The sequence below is a fragment of the Octopus bimaculoides genome, chromosome 4, assembly GCF_001194135.2.
Source record: "Octopus bimaculoides isolate UCB-OBI-ISO-001 chromosome 4, ASM119413v2, whole genome shotgun sequence".
Lineage (NCBI taxonomy): Eukaryota > Metazoa > Mollusca > Cephalopoda > Octopoda > Octopodidae > Octopus > Octopus bimaculoides.
The window spans coordinates 18,934,996-18,952,418 of NC_068984.1; the positions used below are offsets into that span (position 1 = coordinate 18,934,996).

Consider the following 17,423-nt stretch of genomic DNA (forward strand, 5'->3'; position numbering starts at 1 on the left):
ATGTCACTTTTTCTGTGCTGGTATTTAGATTCAGGCTTTTCAGATTTTTCTTTCAATTGAAGACATAATCTAAGAATTACCTGAATCTACAGGCAAACCTGTAGATTACAATCAGCAAAAGAAAGTCCCATGTTTTGATGAATGAGAAATAAGAACAAAGAATTTATTGAACTTCATGTTTACATTCATGATTGATTTCCCTGTTAACAGCCATCTGTGCTCTTTTTCCATGCATGTATACATAACATACACATACACTCGTGTGTGTGGGTAAGTATTATAGTGCTAAAATTTCTCTGTTACTGGCTTGAGCATCAAACTGAAGGTTGGAATGTAAATTAAGGTATTTATAGCAAAGATGGTAAGCAAAGGAAGTCATTGGAATAGAAGAAAAAAAAAAAAAAATGCCTGCACATGCTTATTGTTTGTCATACTGCAATGAATTAGTGGGTAGTTGTGGAAAATCCACAGATGATAAATGTTCAGCTTATAGTTAATTAGTACATCCTTGGATTGATTAATGCTGTGTAAGAGAAAGTAGGAGATGGAAACTATATGGAAGCCTGTTGTGTGTGTAAATATATGTACATATATGTTGCTGAACATAAAGACAGATGAAATACAGCTAACTGTATTCTGTCAGTTTGCCAACTATGATGATGATACTAACAATAATAATCCTTTCTGTTATAAGCACAAGGCCTGAAATTTTGTGGGAGGAGGTTAGTTGATTATACCAACCTCAGTGCTGTTTAACATCCGCTTTCCATGCTGGCATGGGTTGGACGGTTTGAGTGAGGACTGGTGAGCCAGATGGCTGCACCAGGCTCCAATCTGATCTGGCAGTTTCTACAGCTGGATGCCCTTCCTAATGCCAACCACTCCAACAGTGTGGTGGGTGCTTTTACGTGCCACTGGCACGAGGGCCAGTCACGCGGTACTGGCAATGGCCACACTCAAAATGGTTTTTTTTACGTGCCACATGCACAAGAGCCAGTCGAGCGGCACTGGCAATGACCTCGCTCAAATGATTTTCTAACATGCCACTGGCACAAGTGCCAATAAGGCGACGCTGGTAACCATCACGCTCAAATGGTGCTATTTATGTGCCACTAGCACGGAAGCCAGACAGCTGCTCTGGCAATGATCACGCATTGATTGTATATTTTTAGAATGACATTGGAGGGTAGGTGTGAGATGTCAGAACTGGCTTGTTCACACATGAAACCAATAGAATATTTGGGCTGGATATGGCCGGTTTAAATGCTAAAGAGATAATAATAATGATTTGTTTTACTGGCCACAAAGGCAAAATAATAATTTTCTTTTATTTTCTTTTTCGATTATCAAGATTTACAGTACACAGAAATAAGAAAACCAGTGGTAATGAGCCAGACTACAAATTCCCCAATCTTCCAAGTAACATTTGGACTGCTGTACATCCTCGACCTTTTGTACATACAAAATCAATACCTGTAAATGACCGGTAAGACTTATATTTGCTCTGAACAGTTAGATTTTAGCCAATATGTTTTACATCTACACTGTATATAACAGCAAAATTATTTCATATTAAAAACAAAGACATAGTCAGTATTTGCGAGTATGAGTTGTACAAGGCTTTAGCTAATTGTTTCAGGTGCCTTTGTAATTCCAAGCAGACAGACACCCTCTCAGCTCTTATATCTTTGACCCAGTGTGGAACATTGAGGATGTGGCAGCTGGGAGGGGAGAGATTTGCACCAGTACCTGGCTGGTACTTGTTTACAGCTAAATGCATTGAAACCACAACTATTTTCACAAACTTTTAACTATCTCCAAACTAGCAATGGCAGATTTGTTTTTAATTTTATTCTTAAATCTTAGGACAACATATTGATATTAAAAATGAAGTGGCTTTGTCTAGCAAGCTTGTTTCAGGTACCTTTTATCTGTAGGTCAGTGTATATTTGCTCATAAGGCTCTTTCAAATAGTTACATTACTTCCTTCCATGCCGAGTGTCTAGACAAATAAAACTAATTAAGAACCACATATGATGAACAATTCTAATCATGCAATTGCAGTGAATATATCACTTAAGTTGCTAACATATTGACAGATTGAGTATAACAAATATTATTTTTATCCCAACTACTGTTATGAGTTTTTCTACAGTTGGCTGACACACTAGTCAATTGTAAACTAATCAATAAAGCTTTGTTAGATGCAGAGACTCACTATTTCAAGGCTGTTCACTATTTTAGGCACATTATGTTTTCATCATTGGATCATTAGGGTTATCTCTCTAATTATTGTCTTGCTCTCAGTCAACAAATTTATGTGATCAAAGGCATCCTGTGCAACTTTTCTTCTGTAAGATGACAGTGTAATTTGAGAGAAATTTAGCTATTTCTAGCACATCAAATAACCACATACAAGCTACCCCCATTGGTTTGAGATGTCCCTCTTCTTTCATTAGGATAAGAAAAAAATATATAAATTTTTTTGTTTAATAAAAGATAAGTAAACCAATAAGTATTTTTCCATAATTTCTTGTTTATTTTTTTATTGCAGCGATTATGAAATAATCGAAAACTCTGAAAAGAACACACCGGAATATCTTCAACCAACACGCTTTGAAAAAAAATTGCTGAGTGTGCGATTCCCTGTAAAAGAACGAGAATACTGCAAATTAGTGACAGTGCAAAATTTAGTCTTTGAACCCGAGTCTACCCCTGAGACAAAGTAGGGTTTGATAATTCACTTAAAAAAAAAAAAAAAAGTATTCTACAATATAATTTCTTTGGACAATTCCACGTAAATTGATCTGTAAGTTATGGATGTATTTATTAATCAGAGAAAATACTTCTTACTTCTTGAACAATTTTCTGAAGCCTAAAATGTGAAGAGCAACTTTCTATATGAATTGAACATGATTAGCAATGAATACCACTGGTGTCCTTACTTGGCACAGCTTAACACAAATGTCTTATCCATGCTGATTATCTTTTAATGTTATGTAACTGGTGTCTCTATTATGGAAATAATATTCAGTGAATTCAGATTGCTTATTCTTTCTTCAGCACAGCATTTGTTTTAAGCTTTTGTTTTCACTGAATCAAATATTTTTGCTTCCCGACTGTATGGATGAGAGTTTATTGCCACTGTCACATGATGGGCAAGTGACCCTCATAGCTTCTGGCTGAGCAATGCCTTGATTTATGAAAGGAATTTGGTGGATGGAAGCTGTACAGAGACCTTATTTCACATATATATATATATATATATATATATATATCTTTTGTTGACATATTCACAAAATAAAAAGCCTCAACAAGAAAACAAATATGCAGGTGCTTTCAGATAAAAATCCTTTGAGTTATTTGTTCTGCCCAAGTTACACAGACAATCTCCTTGACATTTTCACCATTGCAAATGCAGAGAAACAGTGATTGACTCATTGAAAAGCTATAAACCAAAGCACTATTGTTCACAAAAAAAAAAAAAAAAAAAAGCATGACCGCAGCCACTTGGCTGAAACACATAAATAAAAAAAAAAATTTGAAATATCTCACTAGGGTGGTAGCAGTATTTTAACAGGGATTGATAATAGATAGCACAGTTATTGTTTAACCTTTCCATTACCATATTTCTAGTGAAATAACACTGTTGCTAATAAGCTGGAATTTGGAAGATAAATTCACATGAAATTTAGATCACTTCAAAACAGAGACTTTGTGCCACCGAACCAGTGGTGGTCGTGAGTGGATTTGCTGAAAGATGCACATGTACCATCCGTACATGTGCATTTTTCTGCCACATATACCATCAGTGGTTCGTTGTAAATTTCACACAACCATCATATGCACCAGTAGTGGTACATTTTCATATTTTATTCTTTATTTTTGACATGGTTTGAAGGACATGTAAACAACATGATTGCTAAACTATTAAAGTTTAATTATGAAATAGTGTAAAAATGCCAGAAAATTACACTTCCTTGTAATAAAATATGCAGTGTGACCAGAAATATGTGGCACCTCCAGTAAGCTCTAATAACAAGGCCATAGCAGTTAACATTAATGGAAGAACTAGAGACATCAACCACAGAGAGGCTTCCTTGAAAGTTCTCAAACTTTTCAGTTCATTTAAGTTAAGGTGTTCAAAATCTAAAAACAAGAAAGGTAACTCCAATAAGATCAGTTTGGACACTATAGACATTTAGAGTGAATCACGTCTTTGAAGCCAATCGGACAGGTTTCAGGTTTATTACAAAAAAAATGAGTAACTTACAAAGTTATCTCTCTTGAATGAATATTTCTAATATAGACTTTTTTTTACTTGCACGTTAAATTCACGAGCAGGCTGTTCCATTGATTGGATCAACCTGAACGCTTACCGTCATAAGCGCCAGTTTATTGCAGTTCACTTCCTAAACTCTGAACTGAACACTTTACCCCAAGCCTTCCTTCTAGAGCTTTATCCCTCCCTGCACCTCTGGAGATGTTCAGTTTGAACATCTGCAGGTTAACACAGAGTTATAAACTATTAAGTCTGTACTAACAATGTAGTCAATAAAACGATTTTACTAAATATTGCCTTTGCAGAGAAGAAAAGCAAACATTAGTTCAATGTTTAAATCTGATCAAGATATGTGGTGGTGGGAGCAACAACACCAAAATTTCAGTTAATTAAGATTGGAAGGATACAGCAAGAAAAAATTAGCAAACACAATAACAAGTCTGGACATGTTTTCGTTTTTTATATGTCTCCAATGAAGCATAGTTTAGATAAGAAAATCACTTTATGAAGGACATACAAGTTGACATAACATTATAAAGGCTTACCTAGGAATGCCATCTGCAGTGGAAACACAAAGTCAATGCTAACGTATATAGTACGGTTCATTTCTCACTATAATACACAAAGAAAATTAGTTATGCTACAACCAGTTTCAATTTAAAGTGAATTATCTGAAGTACACATATCTTGGTAATTCACCAACCTTAAATATTACACTAGGATTGCTAAAGCAAGCACTGTTTTGTGCAGGCTGCACATTAATGTCTGAAACTAATGAAGCAGAGACCTGAAGACAAAGATGAAAATATGGAAGCAGCTGTTCTTCCAAAACTCTTTTATGGGGTAGGCCAATAAAATAAAGATTAGTGTTAGTTAGTCAGAGAAAACCCCAAATTCCAATACTGTTGTTGTTGGCACTCCGTCGCTTACGAGGTCGAGGGTTCCAGTTGATCCGATCAACGGAACAGCCTGCTTGTGAAATTAACGTGCAAGTGGCTGAGCACTCCACAGACACGTGTACCCTTAACGTAGTTCTCAGGGATATTCAGCGTGACACAGTGTGACAAGGCTGACCCTTTGAATTACAGGTACAACAGAAACAGGAAGTAAGAGTGAGAGAAAGTTGTGGTGGAAGAGTACAGCAGGGTTCGCCACCATCCCCTGCCGGAGCCTCGTGGAGCTTTAGGTGTTTTCGCTCACTAAACACTGACAACGCCCGGTCTGGGAATCGAAACCGCGATCCTATGACTGCGAGTCCGCTGCCCTAACCACTGGGCCATTGCACCTCCCCCAATACTGTATGTAGGAAGAAATTACTTAGGAATTTGATATGTGTACTCATAAAGGATAGGTACAGAAAAAGTGCAATAAGATGATCTCTGGAATTTTGGCAATCAGAATTTCAGTGATGACAGATGAACACCACAAGTAGCTCACTAAACAGCAATAGTTTCCAGTACATCAGTTCAAGGAAGTTCCTTTGAATTTTTAGAACCTTACCACTACTCTCTGGAGCCTAGAAGCAGTTTTGTTCTACGTCACATTTCTCTTGGAGGCTTTTATAGCTTCTTCTGATTCAATGATTTAATTAGTACTTGAGAGAGCTATTGGAAAATGATTAATCACTAGAGTAAGAATGGATAGAAAAGGCTCAAGGAGTTGTAACCTTTTATCAACAACAAAGAATTTCTCTCTATGCAAAAAGCAAACTTTATGAAGCATGTATAAGTAGGGATTGCACAAGCTTCATCTTCATGAAAGGCAGATCAAAAGTGAGCCAAAAAAAGAGTAGCTGAGTATCACAAGCATGAACTAATGCATGTAAGATAAACCATTGTTATAGATATATGTAAATGCTGCATGGAAAAATGGTGTGGCAGAGGAAGACATGGAAAGTTGTGGTGAGGTTATATCTCCATATATTGAACCTTAGACTAGATGGCAAAAGACCAAGAATATTAGCAATGTGCTGTACAATGGACATGATGATGATAGCAGCTTGTTAGTTTCATAATCAAATTAAAGAATAACATACTGTATTTCCTGTTTGCCTTCGTGGCATAAATCCATCCAAAATATGGCTAAAGTTATGCAACAATAACCATGACAACTTGAAGACTTGGGATTGCTCTTGCTTTTACACAGTTGTAATCATCATCAAAAATTTAATAAGCATCTTCTGGGACTGAGAAAGTAAAACAACCATGTAAATTAAAATAAACTAATATTTAATTAACATTATGAAATTCCAGTATTGAGAGTTTCAGCATTAATTTCAGATGTAGATTCTTGTGTTTTAGAATTAGTTTCAGTTTTTTGGCTGATGCCATGTGGGGACAAGTCCTTTGCTGAAGCAGAGATGTTTGTCACAGCACCTTCAAGTGGTGTAGATGAAGTGGTTGTCATGGTTGGGTTGTCTACCTCAGATGGCATTTTCAACCATGCAGCAGGATTGTCTAACCACAGTTGGTGATCAGGTCTCCAAAGGAACCGTTTCACTAAGCCACATTCTAAGCAGGTAACAATGGTGTGCTTCTCTCTGCGCCCTAGAAATATATGGATTTATGGTTTAAACTACAAGAAACAGGATTTGTAGAAAATAAAAATAAAAATGAGTTGATTTAATGTTTGTTAGATTGCTTCTCAACACTAGAAAATGCTGTCACTATCTTAAAAATTTATCTCCTAGAATTATTGGCATCAACTCTAATGACTCAATACCCACCTTTTTTTTCCTTCAATGTCACCTAGATGTGGTAGAGTGCTAAGATAATAGTGGTTTAAGCTCCTATGAAGATAGAAAAAGCAAACTTTATGAAACTTGTATGAGGAGGAAAGAAAATGGATGATCTGTAGAAGCTGGAGTAAAACGAACTGAACATGACCTATCAACTTCAATGAATGAAAGGCAGAGCAAAAGTGAGCTGTGAGAGATTGTGGTTGGGTACACACACTGTACAAAAGAGAATTCTTCAAGCTGGAAGTTTGTCCAAGTAAATAGCCAATAGAAATTGACAGAATGTCCATATCTCATACTCTTTTACTTGTTTCACTCATTTGACTGTGGCCATGCTGGAGCACCGCCTTTAGCTGAGCAAACCGACCCCAGGATTTATTCTTTCGAAGTCTAGTACTTATTTTATCGGTCTCTTTTGCCGAGCCGCTAAGTTACGGGGATGTAAACACACCAGCATCAGCTGTCAAGCGAAGTTGGGGGGACACACAGACACACACACACACATATATACGACGCGCTTCTTTCAGTTTCCATCTACCAAATCCACTCACAAGGCTTTGGTCAGCCCGAGGCTATAGAAGACACTTGCCGAACCCGGAACCATGTGGTTCGTAAGCAAGTTACTTACCACACAGCCACAGACTATCTGCAGAGCCCAAAAGTAAGATTTACTTAGGAGCATGAAATGTCTATGTACAAACTATTTAAATCATGGAAAATCATCAATGCTGAATATGATTAATTTTTTTAAATAAGAAAAGAACATGAACAAAATTATTGTCTGTACATTCCACTAAATTGTTTAACTCAAAGAATATACTAAAATAAAATTACAATCAAATTTAACATTACATATTAACCTACCCTTATTTCTTTACTGCCTACATGGGGCTAAACATAGAGGGGACAAACGGATTAAGTTGATTATATCGACCCTAGTGTGTAACTGGTACTTATTTAATCGACCCCGAAAGGATGAAAGGCAAAGTCAACCTCAGCGGAATTTGAACTCAGAACATAGCGGCAGACGAAATACCGCTCAGCATTTCGCCTGGCGTGCTAACGTTTCTGCCAGCTCACCACCTTTTTAACCTATCCTTACTAAACGTGGGGTAGTCATGTCTCCCCAATCGTAAGACACCTATGCATGTCTCTCTATCATACTTTGGTCTCTCAATATCTGGTTTAAAGCTGTCTTCCTCTTGTCCATATACCCCTCCATTTAGTCAAGGTCTTTTGTTTTTGTGCTCACTTTTATCTTACAAGTTATTTGGCAACCTTACTAGCAGCATGCAAAAAGCACTAAGTACACACTTCTAAGTGGTTGGCATTAGGAAAGGCATTCAGTTGTAGAAACCATGTAAAAACTAAAGCTAACTTTTAGAGTTCAATGCAGCTCAGTATATTTTATCAAACTGTCCAACCCATACTAGATTGGAAGAAGGACATTAAATAATGATAGAAATACAAACAATACATGAACATAGATAAAAGCAAGAGACCTACCTCGTACAGAATTAATAATAAAAAAAAAGCTCACTTAACATGAAATTGTACTGTGAACAACAGCTTTTACTAAGGAAAATGTTTTTATCTAAGACCCCTATTGTTATATTGTCCTTGTAGGTTAAGTACTGAGCAGATGATATAGAACTAATCCCTTCCACTAAAACCTGCTGACCTTGTATTTAACTCTGAAATCTTTTTTTATTTCTCAATTCAAAAGCTATTCACGTTAGAAGAGATACTAAGAACAACTCAAGAACAGACAAATATGGTTAGTATTGTGCGATGTTACTTTCATGTGTTTTTCATTTTGTATGTAATATAGGATATATGTGCATTAGAGGTATCAGCCTGATAATAGCAACAGTAATAGCTAACATAACCCGTTATAAAGTGATGTTCCTTCACTCGCGAAATGTCTGACACCAAATTAAGTCGCGCATCAGGGGAGACAACTCTGTCTTCGCTTAGCTATTTAATTGTCTTCCTGGGAATTTCAGTCTCAGTTAAAATAGAAGAAAACAACTCAGCCGAGTTGTTTTGTTATCTCTAATTTCTTGTTCAAACTATTTTGTATATTTTTCAACATTTACAGCTTTGTCATTGGAAAATGGACGCTAAATGATGAAAAAAATTGAATGATTTTTTTTTTTTGATAAGGGACGTAATACGTGTATATATTTTTTTACGATAAATAAAGTGTCACGGCTGCGATTCTGAATTTTCTTATTTCTCTACAAATTTGGATTTATTTATTTATAACATCTCTTTTTCCATGTTTGCGTGGATGTGACACTTTAGTTATTTTCACAGCAGAGTGCCTTCTCTTCTTTGAAATAAAACTAAAGTGTTTTGTTAGTTTTTTTTAGTCGGGCAAACTGAAATAATCAGTATTAAGTAGATAAGAATTTTTGACCAGTAGTCCAGCATCATGATCTCATAGTCACATCCTCTGAAATAAGTTGACTGATTAAACTAGTGAACAGGGAAGAACATATTGCACGTCTGCGAAGAGATGTCTTTTCTACTACATAGTCAAGAATTACTACCACAAAATAGTAAATGAACTTCAGTGTTCTTGAAAATAAACTGCCTGCAGGCATAGATAATAAAGCTTGATAATGTTTTAGTATGAGGGAAGTGGTGAAGATAGAAGAGAAATATTTTAGTCTCTTACTTCGAGATCGGATCGTAGCAGTCAATCCAGGTACTAAAAGGCTGAAGCATCTTTTACATATCGTTCTTTTTAAGTGAGGGTCTCTGTAATGAAGATTGAAATAGCTTTTAATCATGACACACAGTAAATTATCATTCTGAGATTTATGCAGATTTACACACACACACACACACACGTGTGTGTGTTTGTGTATATATATAATCAAAATCGCTGACATGGCTGACGACAGTACCGCCTGATTAGCACTCGTGCCAGTGGAACGTTAAAGCACATAGGAACGTGGGGTGTAACCAGGCCACTTATGAGTACCCCTGTTGCTTTCAAAGACCTGTGGAGGCAAATGTAAACAAACCAAAATCGCTGACATGGCCGATGACAGTACCACCCGAATGGCACTCATGCCAGTGGAACGTTAAAAGCACATCCAAGCGTGATCATTGCCAGGGCCACGGATTGGCTCTCGTGCCAGTGACACGTGAAAAGCACCATTTGAGTATGATCGTTGTCAGTGCCACCAGTGCAGGTAGCACGTAAAAACACTTTTTGAGCATGAGCATGGTCATTGCCAGAACCGCCTGACTGGGCTTTGTGACGGTGGCACGTAAAAAGCACCCACTACACTCTCGGAGTGGTTGGCGTTAGGAAGGGCATCCAGCTGTAGAAACTTTGCCAGGCCAGATTGAGCCTGGTGCAGCCTCTGGCTCACCAGTCCTCAGTCAAACCGTCCAACCCATGCCAGCATGGAACGCAGACATTAAACGATGATGATGATGAAAGATAAGATCCAAAGATTGAGGTGTAGGAAGAAAGTTAGCTTCAAGCAATCTGTAGTATATACATACACATATTTATATATAGGCATGGCTGTGTGGTTAAGACATGTTGAAATAAACGAGCTACACAAGTAGGTATGCACTCCTTCCGTCCCCCACCATCTCAAATACATAAACAAGTGAGGGAGCCTTCTTAATTGTAGGTTAATGGAGATATTGCTTGAAGATTTCATGTTCATGCCTATCTGAAGCAAGTCATTCCTTCCAGCAAGCTAATGAAACACTTTTCAATTACACAACATTCCTGCTATTTAGGAATATGTCTGATGTAAACAAAATTCTTTTACACACACTTATTCAAATGTCAATTATTGTACAGTAACAACCAAATTGCATGCATGTGATAATGTTATTCAAACAAAGAGTTCTTTAAAGTTGTATTTTGGTAATTTTCTTCCTTTTCAGAAGCCAAAAAAAAAATATTAGTTTCAAATTTTGGCACAAGGCTAACAATTTCAGGGGAGGGTGTAAGTCAATTATATTGACCCCCAATGTTCAACTGATACTTTTTTTATTGACTTTCAAGGGCAAAAGGCAAAATTGACCGTGGCAGAATTTGAACCCAGAATGTAAAGAGGGATGAAATGCTACTAAGCATCAAAAGATATTAACAGGTAATAGTTGGTCTACGATGAAAGGAGTTTTCTTAAAACAGAAGTAACTATTATACACATAAAACGTAGTTAAAATGTAAAGGAACAGACATTGTGAGAAACTTGATGGTATACTGAAGTGAATGATGGTGTAAAAATAAGCAGTCTTGAATTTAATAGATTCAATTTGAAACTGTAGGCACAGGTATGGTAGTGCGATTAAGATGCCTGCTTCCTAACCATGTGGTTTTGGTTAGTTTCTGTCTACTAAATCCACATGCAAGGCTTTGATTGACCTGAAGGGCTATAGTAGCAGACACTTGCCCACGGTCCCATACAGTGGGACTGAACTCAAGACCACATGGTTGGGAAGCAAACTTCTTAACTACACCTGTGTCTAATCTGATTATATAAAAGGTTGATTGATAGCAGAAATACAGAATGTAAAGTTGGTATAAGTGGGATTCAAACTTAGAACTGAAAGCATTCCAGAAAATGAAATGTGACTGGTTTAGAAGAAAGAATTAAAACAAAGAACAATACCAACAGTCTAAGAACTTGTCTCTGTGCAATAGTCTTCAGTGTGTTGATGTAAAAGCGGACAAGACCAGTGTTTTGTGGGTTGACTGTCAGAGTTAAATAGGCTGCCTGAAAAGAAAAAGCAACAAAAACACAGAAATTACAAGATAACAATACATACAGGTTCTGATAAATGAATAACCAGCCTACATTTCATTGTTCTTTTAGCGTCTATTTTTCTATGCTTGCATGGAGCAGACTGAATTTGGCAAGGCAGATTTCCTACATATACTGTAGCCAAGCCTCACCTGTTTCCAAGCAAGGTAATATTTCAGCATAGCTAGACATGTCACAGAATATTGCAAATGAATGACACACCTTGTGTGATAGTGACACTTGTTTACAACTATTAAACAACGTCAAAACAGGAGCACACATACATATATAAATATATATGACTGGCTTTTTTCAAAAGAGAACAGCAAGTGTTATACACGTCTGTCTAGATAAATGTATTTTGGAATATATTGTTAAGAGTTTGATTCAGAATTAGGTTATCTAAGTTGTAACAACAATTCTATTTCAGAATTTAAATGCTTGGGATACTGAGAGCATTTTCTGACTCTCCAAGCAGCTGGTTGGGGTACACAAACACAGAGACACATACATAGGCATGTGCATATGAAGGGCTTCTAGTCTGCGTCAACCAAATTCACTCATAAGGCATTGGTCAGACCAACTTGCTCTTGCCTAAACCTATTTGATAAGTTAGAGTTCAGCATTCTAAATTACCATCAAGGGATTTTAATGTTTCTTTCCAGATATTGAAGTTTAGGGAGCTTAGTAAATACCCATTACAGAGATAATGGGAAGGGGGTTAACGGCCCTCCATTTTGGGGTTGAGGCAGACCCCCCCCCCAAAAAAAAAATTAGACTCAGGAGATCTCTGCTTCAGTTACCAGCAGGACACTGTCAAAGCAAAATGTTTCATAAACACTTGTTTTCGTAAGTGGGTGTCGAAAGTTTAAGGTTGAATATCAAGATCTATATTTCAATGTCTGTTTCGGAGGTCCGTAGCTGAAACAGTATTATGGACCACTTTTTGTATTCAGCTAAAAACACTATCAGGGGAGTGTTTCAGATTAGGAATCACATATCTAGTTTTTAGTGACAGAATGGTTTACATCTTTAAAAATATAGATAAAACATTGCAGGATACATGGATAATAGTTGAAGGTTTTTGGAAATACAACAAAGCCTGTAACATCAGAATTCTTATAATAGTAGCAATAAGATTACGGCTTCCTGTGGCTTGTCGTACACAACCGTACAGACTAGGAAATGTACAACCGATACTGCAATGTCTTCGAGGAGGAATAAAGTACTGTGTTTTTCATAAATAAGATAACTCATACTTATAGATAACATCATCCACTAATTTATATCTTATTGCTTTTCATTTTCACATTACTGAAACCTTACTTACACTTCTAAATAAAACTGTCTCCGTTTCGAAACTTCAAAATGCAAAAAAAAAAAAAAAAAAAGTCATATACACACGTTATCTACCGATATATATATATATATATATATATATATGGTTATTATATCAAAATTAGACAGTATTTCACTCCGGACAGGGACACCAGCGTACTGAGTATATAGATAACGTTTGAACACGTAAAATATATTTTTAGTATTTTACAACTTAAGCATTTATATATATAGGTTATTGTCGAACGAGAAGGAATTGGAAAGCAAAATAAAACATGTCAGTTAACTTGCTGTTTGTTCCTGTACAGAAGAGTGATTATGTGACAACAATAACAACTTTTATACATACCTGATATAAAAAATTAATTCTTTGAAAGCTTTCTTTAAACGGAATGCCTTTATCACATTTCCCCATGTGAGTTTGTTTGGAGCCGGTAGCTTATGAAGAGCTAATTAAATAAATTAGTTTCGTATTCACAATTACAATATATATATATATTTATTTATTTATTTTCGTATAAATTCCTTTAAAAAAAAAGTGTATTTAAATTATTTCTTTAATCTTTATTTTGCTTTGTTTCGGTCATTGGAGCGTGACCATACTCGGGCATCGCCTTGAAGAATTTTAAACGATAAATCGCCCCCAGTACTTTGTCGTTTTTGATTTTCTTTCTAAGTCTTGTAGATTTTCTATTTATTTCTTTGGCTGAACTGCGAAGTTCTGGGGACGTCAACAAACCAGCACTGGTTGTCAAAGAGTGGTGGGGGATACAAATACAAATGCGAAAACACACGCATAGACGTGTGTGAGTATGTGTGTATACGATGGGCTTCCACGCAGTTTCCGTCAATCAAATTCACTCACAAGGCATTAGTCGGCCCAGAGCTATAGCAGAAGACACTTGCCCATAGTGTAATGCAGTGGGACTGAACCTGAAACCATATGGTTGCAAAGTGAGTTTTTTAACCACACATCCAGTAGAATTGCTAAATGAATTTTTCTTCCAGTACTACTTAAGAAGAATGGTCCCGATGCGCGCACCCGCGCTAGTCAGTGGCACCCACGATAAAAAACAAACTCCACTTGTATAAATACATGTAAACTGTAATCGGTGGGTGGGGTTCTATCTATCTATCTATCTATCTATCTATCTATTTCGCGGGGTGGGGGGAAACCTATCTATCTATTTCGCGGGTGGAAATTTCTATCTATCTATCTAATTAACAATCTAATAAAACAAACAGCCGGCTAAATGAATGAATGAGAATAAAACAAATTTTTAAGTTGAAATAAAATGTTTCTCAAAAGTCGTCATAAAGAAAAGTGGAGGGTTTTTTTTTTATCACGGGTGCCACTGACTTGCGCGTCCGTCTACTGACTAATGCGGGTGCGTGTGTCGGGACCACTTTTCTTAAGTAGTGCCTAATTTCCTTGAAAAAACATTATCATGTTATTACGTTTCATTTCTTTTATTATTCAACTATTGGAATAAATACAATAATTTTGAATAAACACGTGACTTCGTATTCTTAATGATTACATATGACTTTGTGATGTGTCTCGAGGGTTTTGACGTCCTATATAACCTGCAAATGGCAACAACTGTGATAGCAACGGAAAAGATCCCAACAACCAGTTGACGGATCTTTTCTATTGACAGCTGTGGTACGAGGGAACTGTAATGTGAGGAAATAAGATACGGTTCACCTACCTCTCGTTGTTGGCCGTCCAGCTGTGCTAAGCCCAAACACGTGCCCTATCCGTCTCACCTAATGTTAGCAGCTGTTACTACCAATCTCGTTAGCTCGCTTCACTGACGTCCGTTCACGGCGACTGCACCAGACCGAAAATGGACGACCCCGGTCTTGCTTCCCTCACTTCTTCTCTTCCACTTCCTATTCTGGTCAGGTCCCTTGACCGTTGACGTTACAGTCCTTTCCTTCCGGATTATCTCATCCCCACACGCCCCTCCCCCCAATCTCAAAGATCACCTCCTCTCTTCACTCCATGTCAAAATCTGCCATCCACCCGCTGTGGACGCCTCACTCGCTGTTGTCTTCGTAAGGAGAGAGTCTTGTTCTCTTCCTCTCCTCCACCTCCGTCGTCCGACGAAGCAACAATTCTGCGAAAATCCAAGACGTGACGCAGCATTCCATCCACAGAAACATTATTTTTGGAATTAACAGCTGTCATTGTTCCACCGAGATGTGCAGCGGGCCTTCGGGCACCCTCTCTCTTCCGCAGGGCATTCTAATGGTTTACTCGGATGCTGCTATTTATTACTGTGTGGCACGGACTCTTCGGCCTGTTCTGATCGGGATGACATATTGTACCCGAATACTGCTTCCAGCGGCAAGATGCATCCCTCCTCTCCGCCATGGCTTTGATCGTTCGATGATGTTTTTCCACAATCCCATTTCCACTCGGCCTGTATGCTGCTCTGAAGAAACGGTGCATGTTCCACTTATCAAGCATCTCCTTTAGTACCTCCGAACGAAATGCAGTGCCGTTGTCCATCAGCAATTCGTCCACAGGGCCTCGTTCTAGGAATATCTTGTTAGGATACGTGCAGTCACGTCTGCAATGCCCGTTTTCATTTCCCTCCAAATGGCCACCCGACCCAGCCCACAGTCAACCATCGAGAGATATGTCCCCTGCCGATAGTGCGTCACATCCACCGTCAATCGTCTCCAGTTGTGCTCTACCAAGATGTTTCCCTGCTCATGCACAACCGGAACAGGGTCAATGGATTGATACCTATCACATTTCCCGACCACCTTTTGAATGATCTGTCAAGTAACGTCAGAATCAACACTCCTGGCAAGATACAGGGTTCTATCCACGCCCATATGATGCATGGTATGCAGTCTCCTTAGTTCCGAATCACTTAACTGACACACTGCAACTATCCCATGCTTCGAATCTTCCGGCACCACCAAAAAGGCTTTTTTTTTTTACCCTGGTTAAAATGTCTGCCTTGTTCCTTTCTGAAGGCACAAAGACCACGCTCAGCTTCAAAACAAATTCGGCAGCTAGCTCTCCTAGAACCTCTAGGCGGCGCTTTACTCACATCTCTTTGGTTCAAATCCTCTTTTCATCGGGGATCACTGATCCTACCCAACCAAGCACGGTAGCTGAATCGGTTAGGATTTCGATGGAGTGCAGCCCCATTTCAGGGCCAGATTCATCCCCTTCAGCACTGCGTCCAACTCAGCCACGCTGATGTAGTTGTAATCATCTGCTTTTCGAAGCCAGGCCGCGCTCCCCACTTCGACACCGCTGATCTCCAGAACAACTCCTATCGCTATGTTGCTAGCATTGCACCATACGGTCCCATTCTCCAATTTGGGAACATACCAGTTTCCTCTTACTGGGTCTTCTGCTCTTGTCCTCTCTAGGATCTCCCGCATCATCACCACTTTGTCCCCCACTTTGTCTTTTCATTTTCCTCCGTCTGCTCATCTCTTGATGTAGCTGCGCGCTATTCATAGTCACTCCGCGATTGGGTAGTGACCCACTAGTCTCCTACACATTGAGAATAGTTTTCTCCTGCTAACGCTGGTACCCAGTTCTGGGATCTCATTCATCCTCCGAAACACCAACATACCTGTTTTATCTCTTTGACGCTTGATCCCCAGTGCAGCTCTTCCAGCCATTGGCTCCGGTGGCTTCGCAATCAGCCCGATCTTCTCTACGTGACTTACAACCTCTGTGGCAGATACTACAGTCTCGTCTACCAAGATGTCGTCTATATAGGAATTGGTGGCCCTTCTTATCCTGTCCACCTTTCCCAGGATGGACTTGAGCACTGTCGCTATGATCTTTGGTGCAGAATTTAGTCCGAAACACAGCCTAGTCAAACAGTATATCTGGCCCTTATATCACACCATATCATGCAGGGAAGTAAGATACGGTTCACCTACCTCTCGTTGTTGGCCGTCCAGCTGTGCTAAGTCCAAACACGTGCTTTATCCGTCTCCCCTAATGTTAGCAGCTGCTACTACCAATCCCATTAGCTCGCTTCACTGACGTCCGTTCACGGCGACTGCACCAGACCGAAAGTGGACGACCCTGGTCTTGCTTCCCTCACTCCTCTTTCTCTATTCCTGTTCCGGTCAGGCCTTTTGATCGTTGACGTTACGGCCCTTTCCTTCCGGCTTATTTCATCCCCATAACAGCATCAGAAAAGATCCAACTAGGGTCGTGATGCGTCGTTTTAAAGATTGAATTTGCTAATTACAAACACAGATCTAAAGCACTTATGTCCAGAAGGAACTACTG

At 38.5% G+C, this 17,423-nt stretch overlaps 2 protein-coding genes across 5 annotated transcripts in view; one reads left to right on the plus strand and one right to left on the minus strand.

Annotated features, from left to right (window-relative positions):
• The window catches only part of LOC106881343 (uncharacterized), a 153,719-nt gene extending 149,146 nt beyond the window's left edge, over positions 1-4,573 (plus strand). For all 3 annotated transcript variants that reach the window (XM_052966923.1, XM_052966924.1, XM_052966925.1), the window contains 2 exons: positions 1,352-1,486; positions 2,555-4,573. In XM_052966923.1, the coding sequence (XP_052822883.1) occupies positions 1,352-1,486; positions 2,555-2,729 (310 nt within the window). In that variant the 3' untranslated portion in view covers positions 2,730-4,573. The remainder of the gene's footprint in view (positions 1-1,351; positions 1,487-2,554) is intronic.
• LOC106881459 (ribonuclease P protein subunit p21) lies at positions 2,517-13,590 on the minus strand. Of its 2 annotated transcripts, XM_052966928.1 has the most exons (6): positions 13,491-13,590; positions 11,676-11,776; positions 9,703-9,785; positions 6,318-6,828; positions 4,828-4,894; positions 2,517-2,646 (listed from the first exon to the last, which is right to left on the minus strand). In XM_052966928.1, exons 1-4 carry the CDS (start codon positions 13,554-13,556, stop codon positions 6,521-6,523), a joined length of 558 nt encoding a protein of 185 aa, XP_052822888.1. In that variant the 5' UTR covers positions 13,557-13,590; the 3' UTR covers positions 2,517-2,646; positions 4,828-4,894; positions 6,318-6,520. The 2 variants fall into 2 exon arrangements, with proteins under 2 accessions (XP_052822888.1, XP_014787341.1); XM_014931855.2 differs by lacking the exon at positions 4,828-4,894.
• Between the last annotated feature and the right edge of the window lie 3,833 nt (positions 13,591-17,423).

Coding starts and splice junctions, on each gene's coding strand:
- LOC106881459 (XM_014931855.2), bottom strand. CDS start 13,556: ATGGGGAAATGTGATAAAGGCATTCCGTTTAAAGAAAGCTTTCAAAGA. Junction 11,777..13,490: donor GAATTAATTTTTTATATCAG/GTATGTATAAAA, acceptor TTTTCTTTTCAG/GCAGCCTATTTAACTCTGAC. Junction 9,786..11,675: donor CAGAGACAAGTTCTTAGACT/GTTGGTATTGTT, acceptor TCTTCATTACAG/AGACCCTCACTTAAAAAGAA.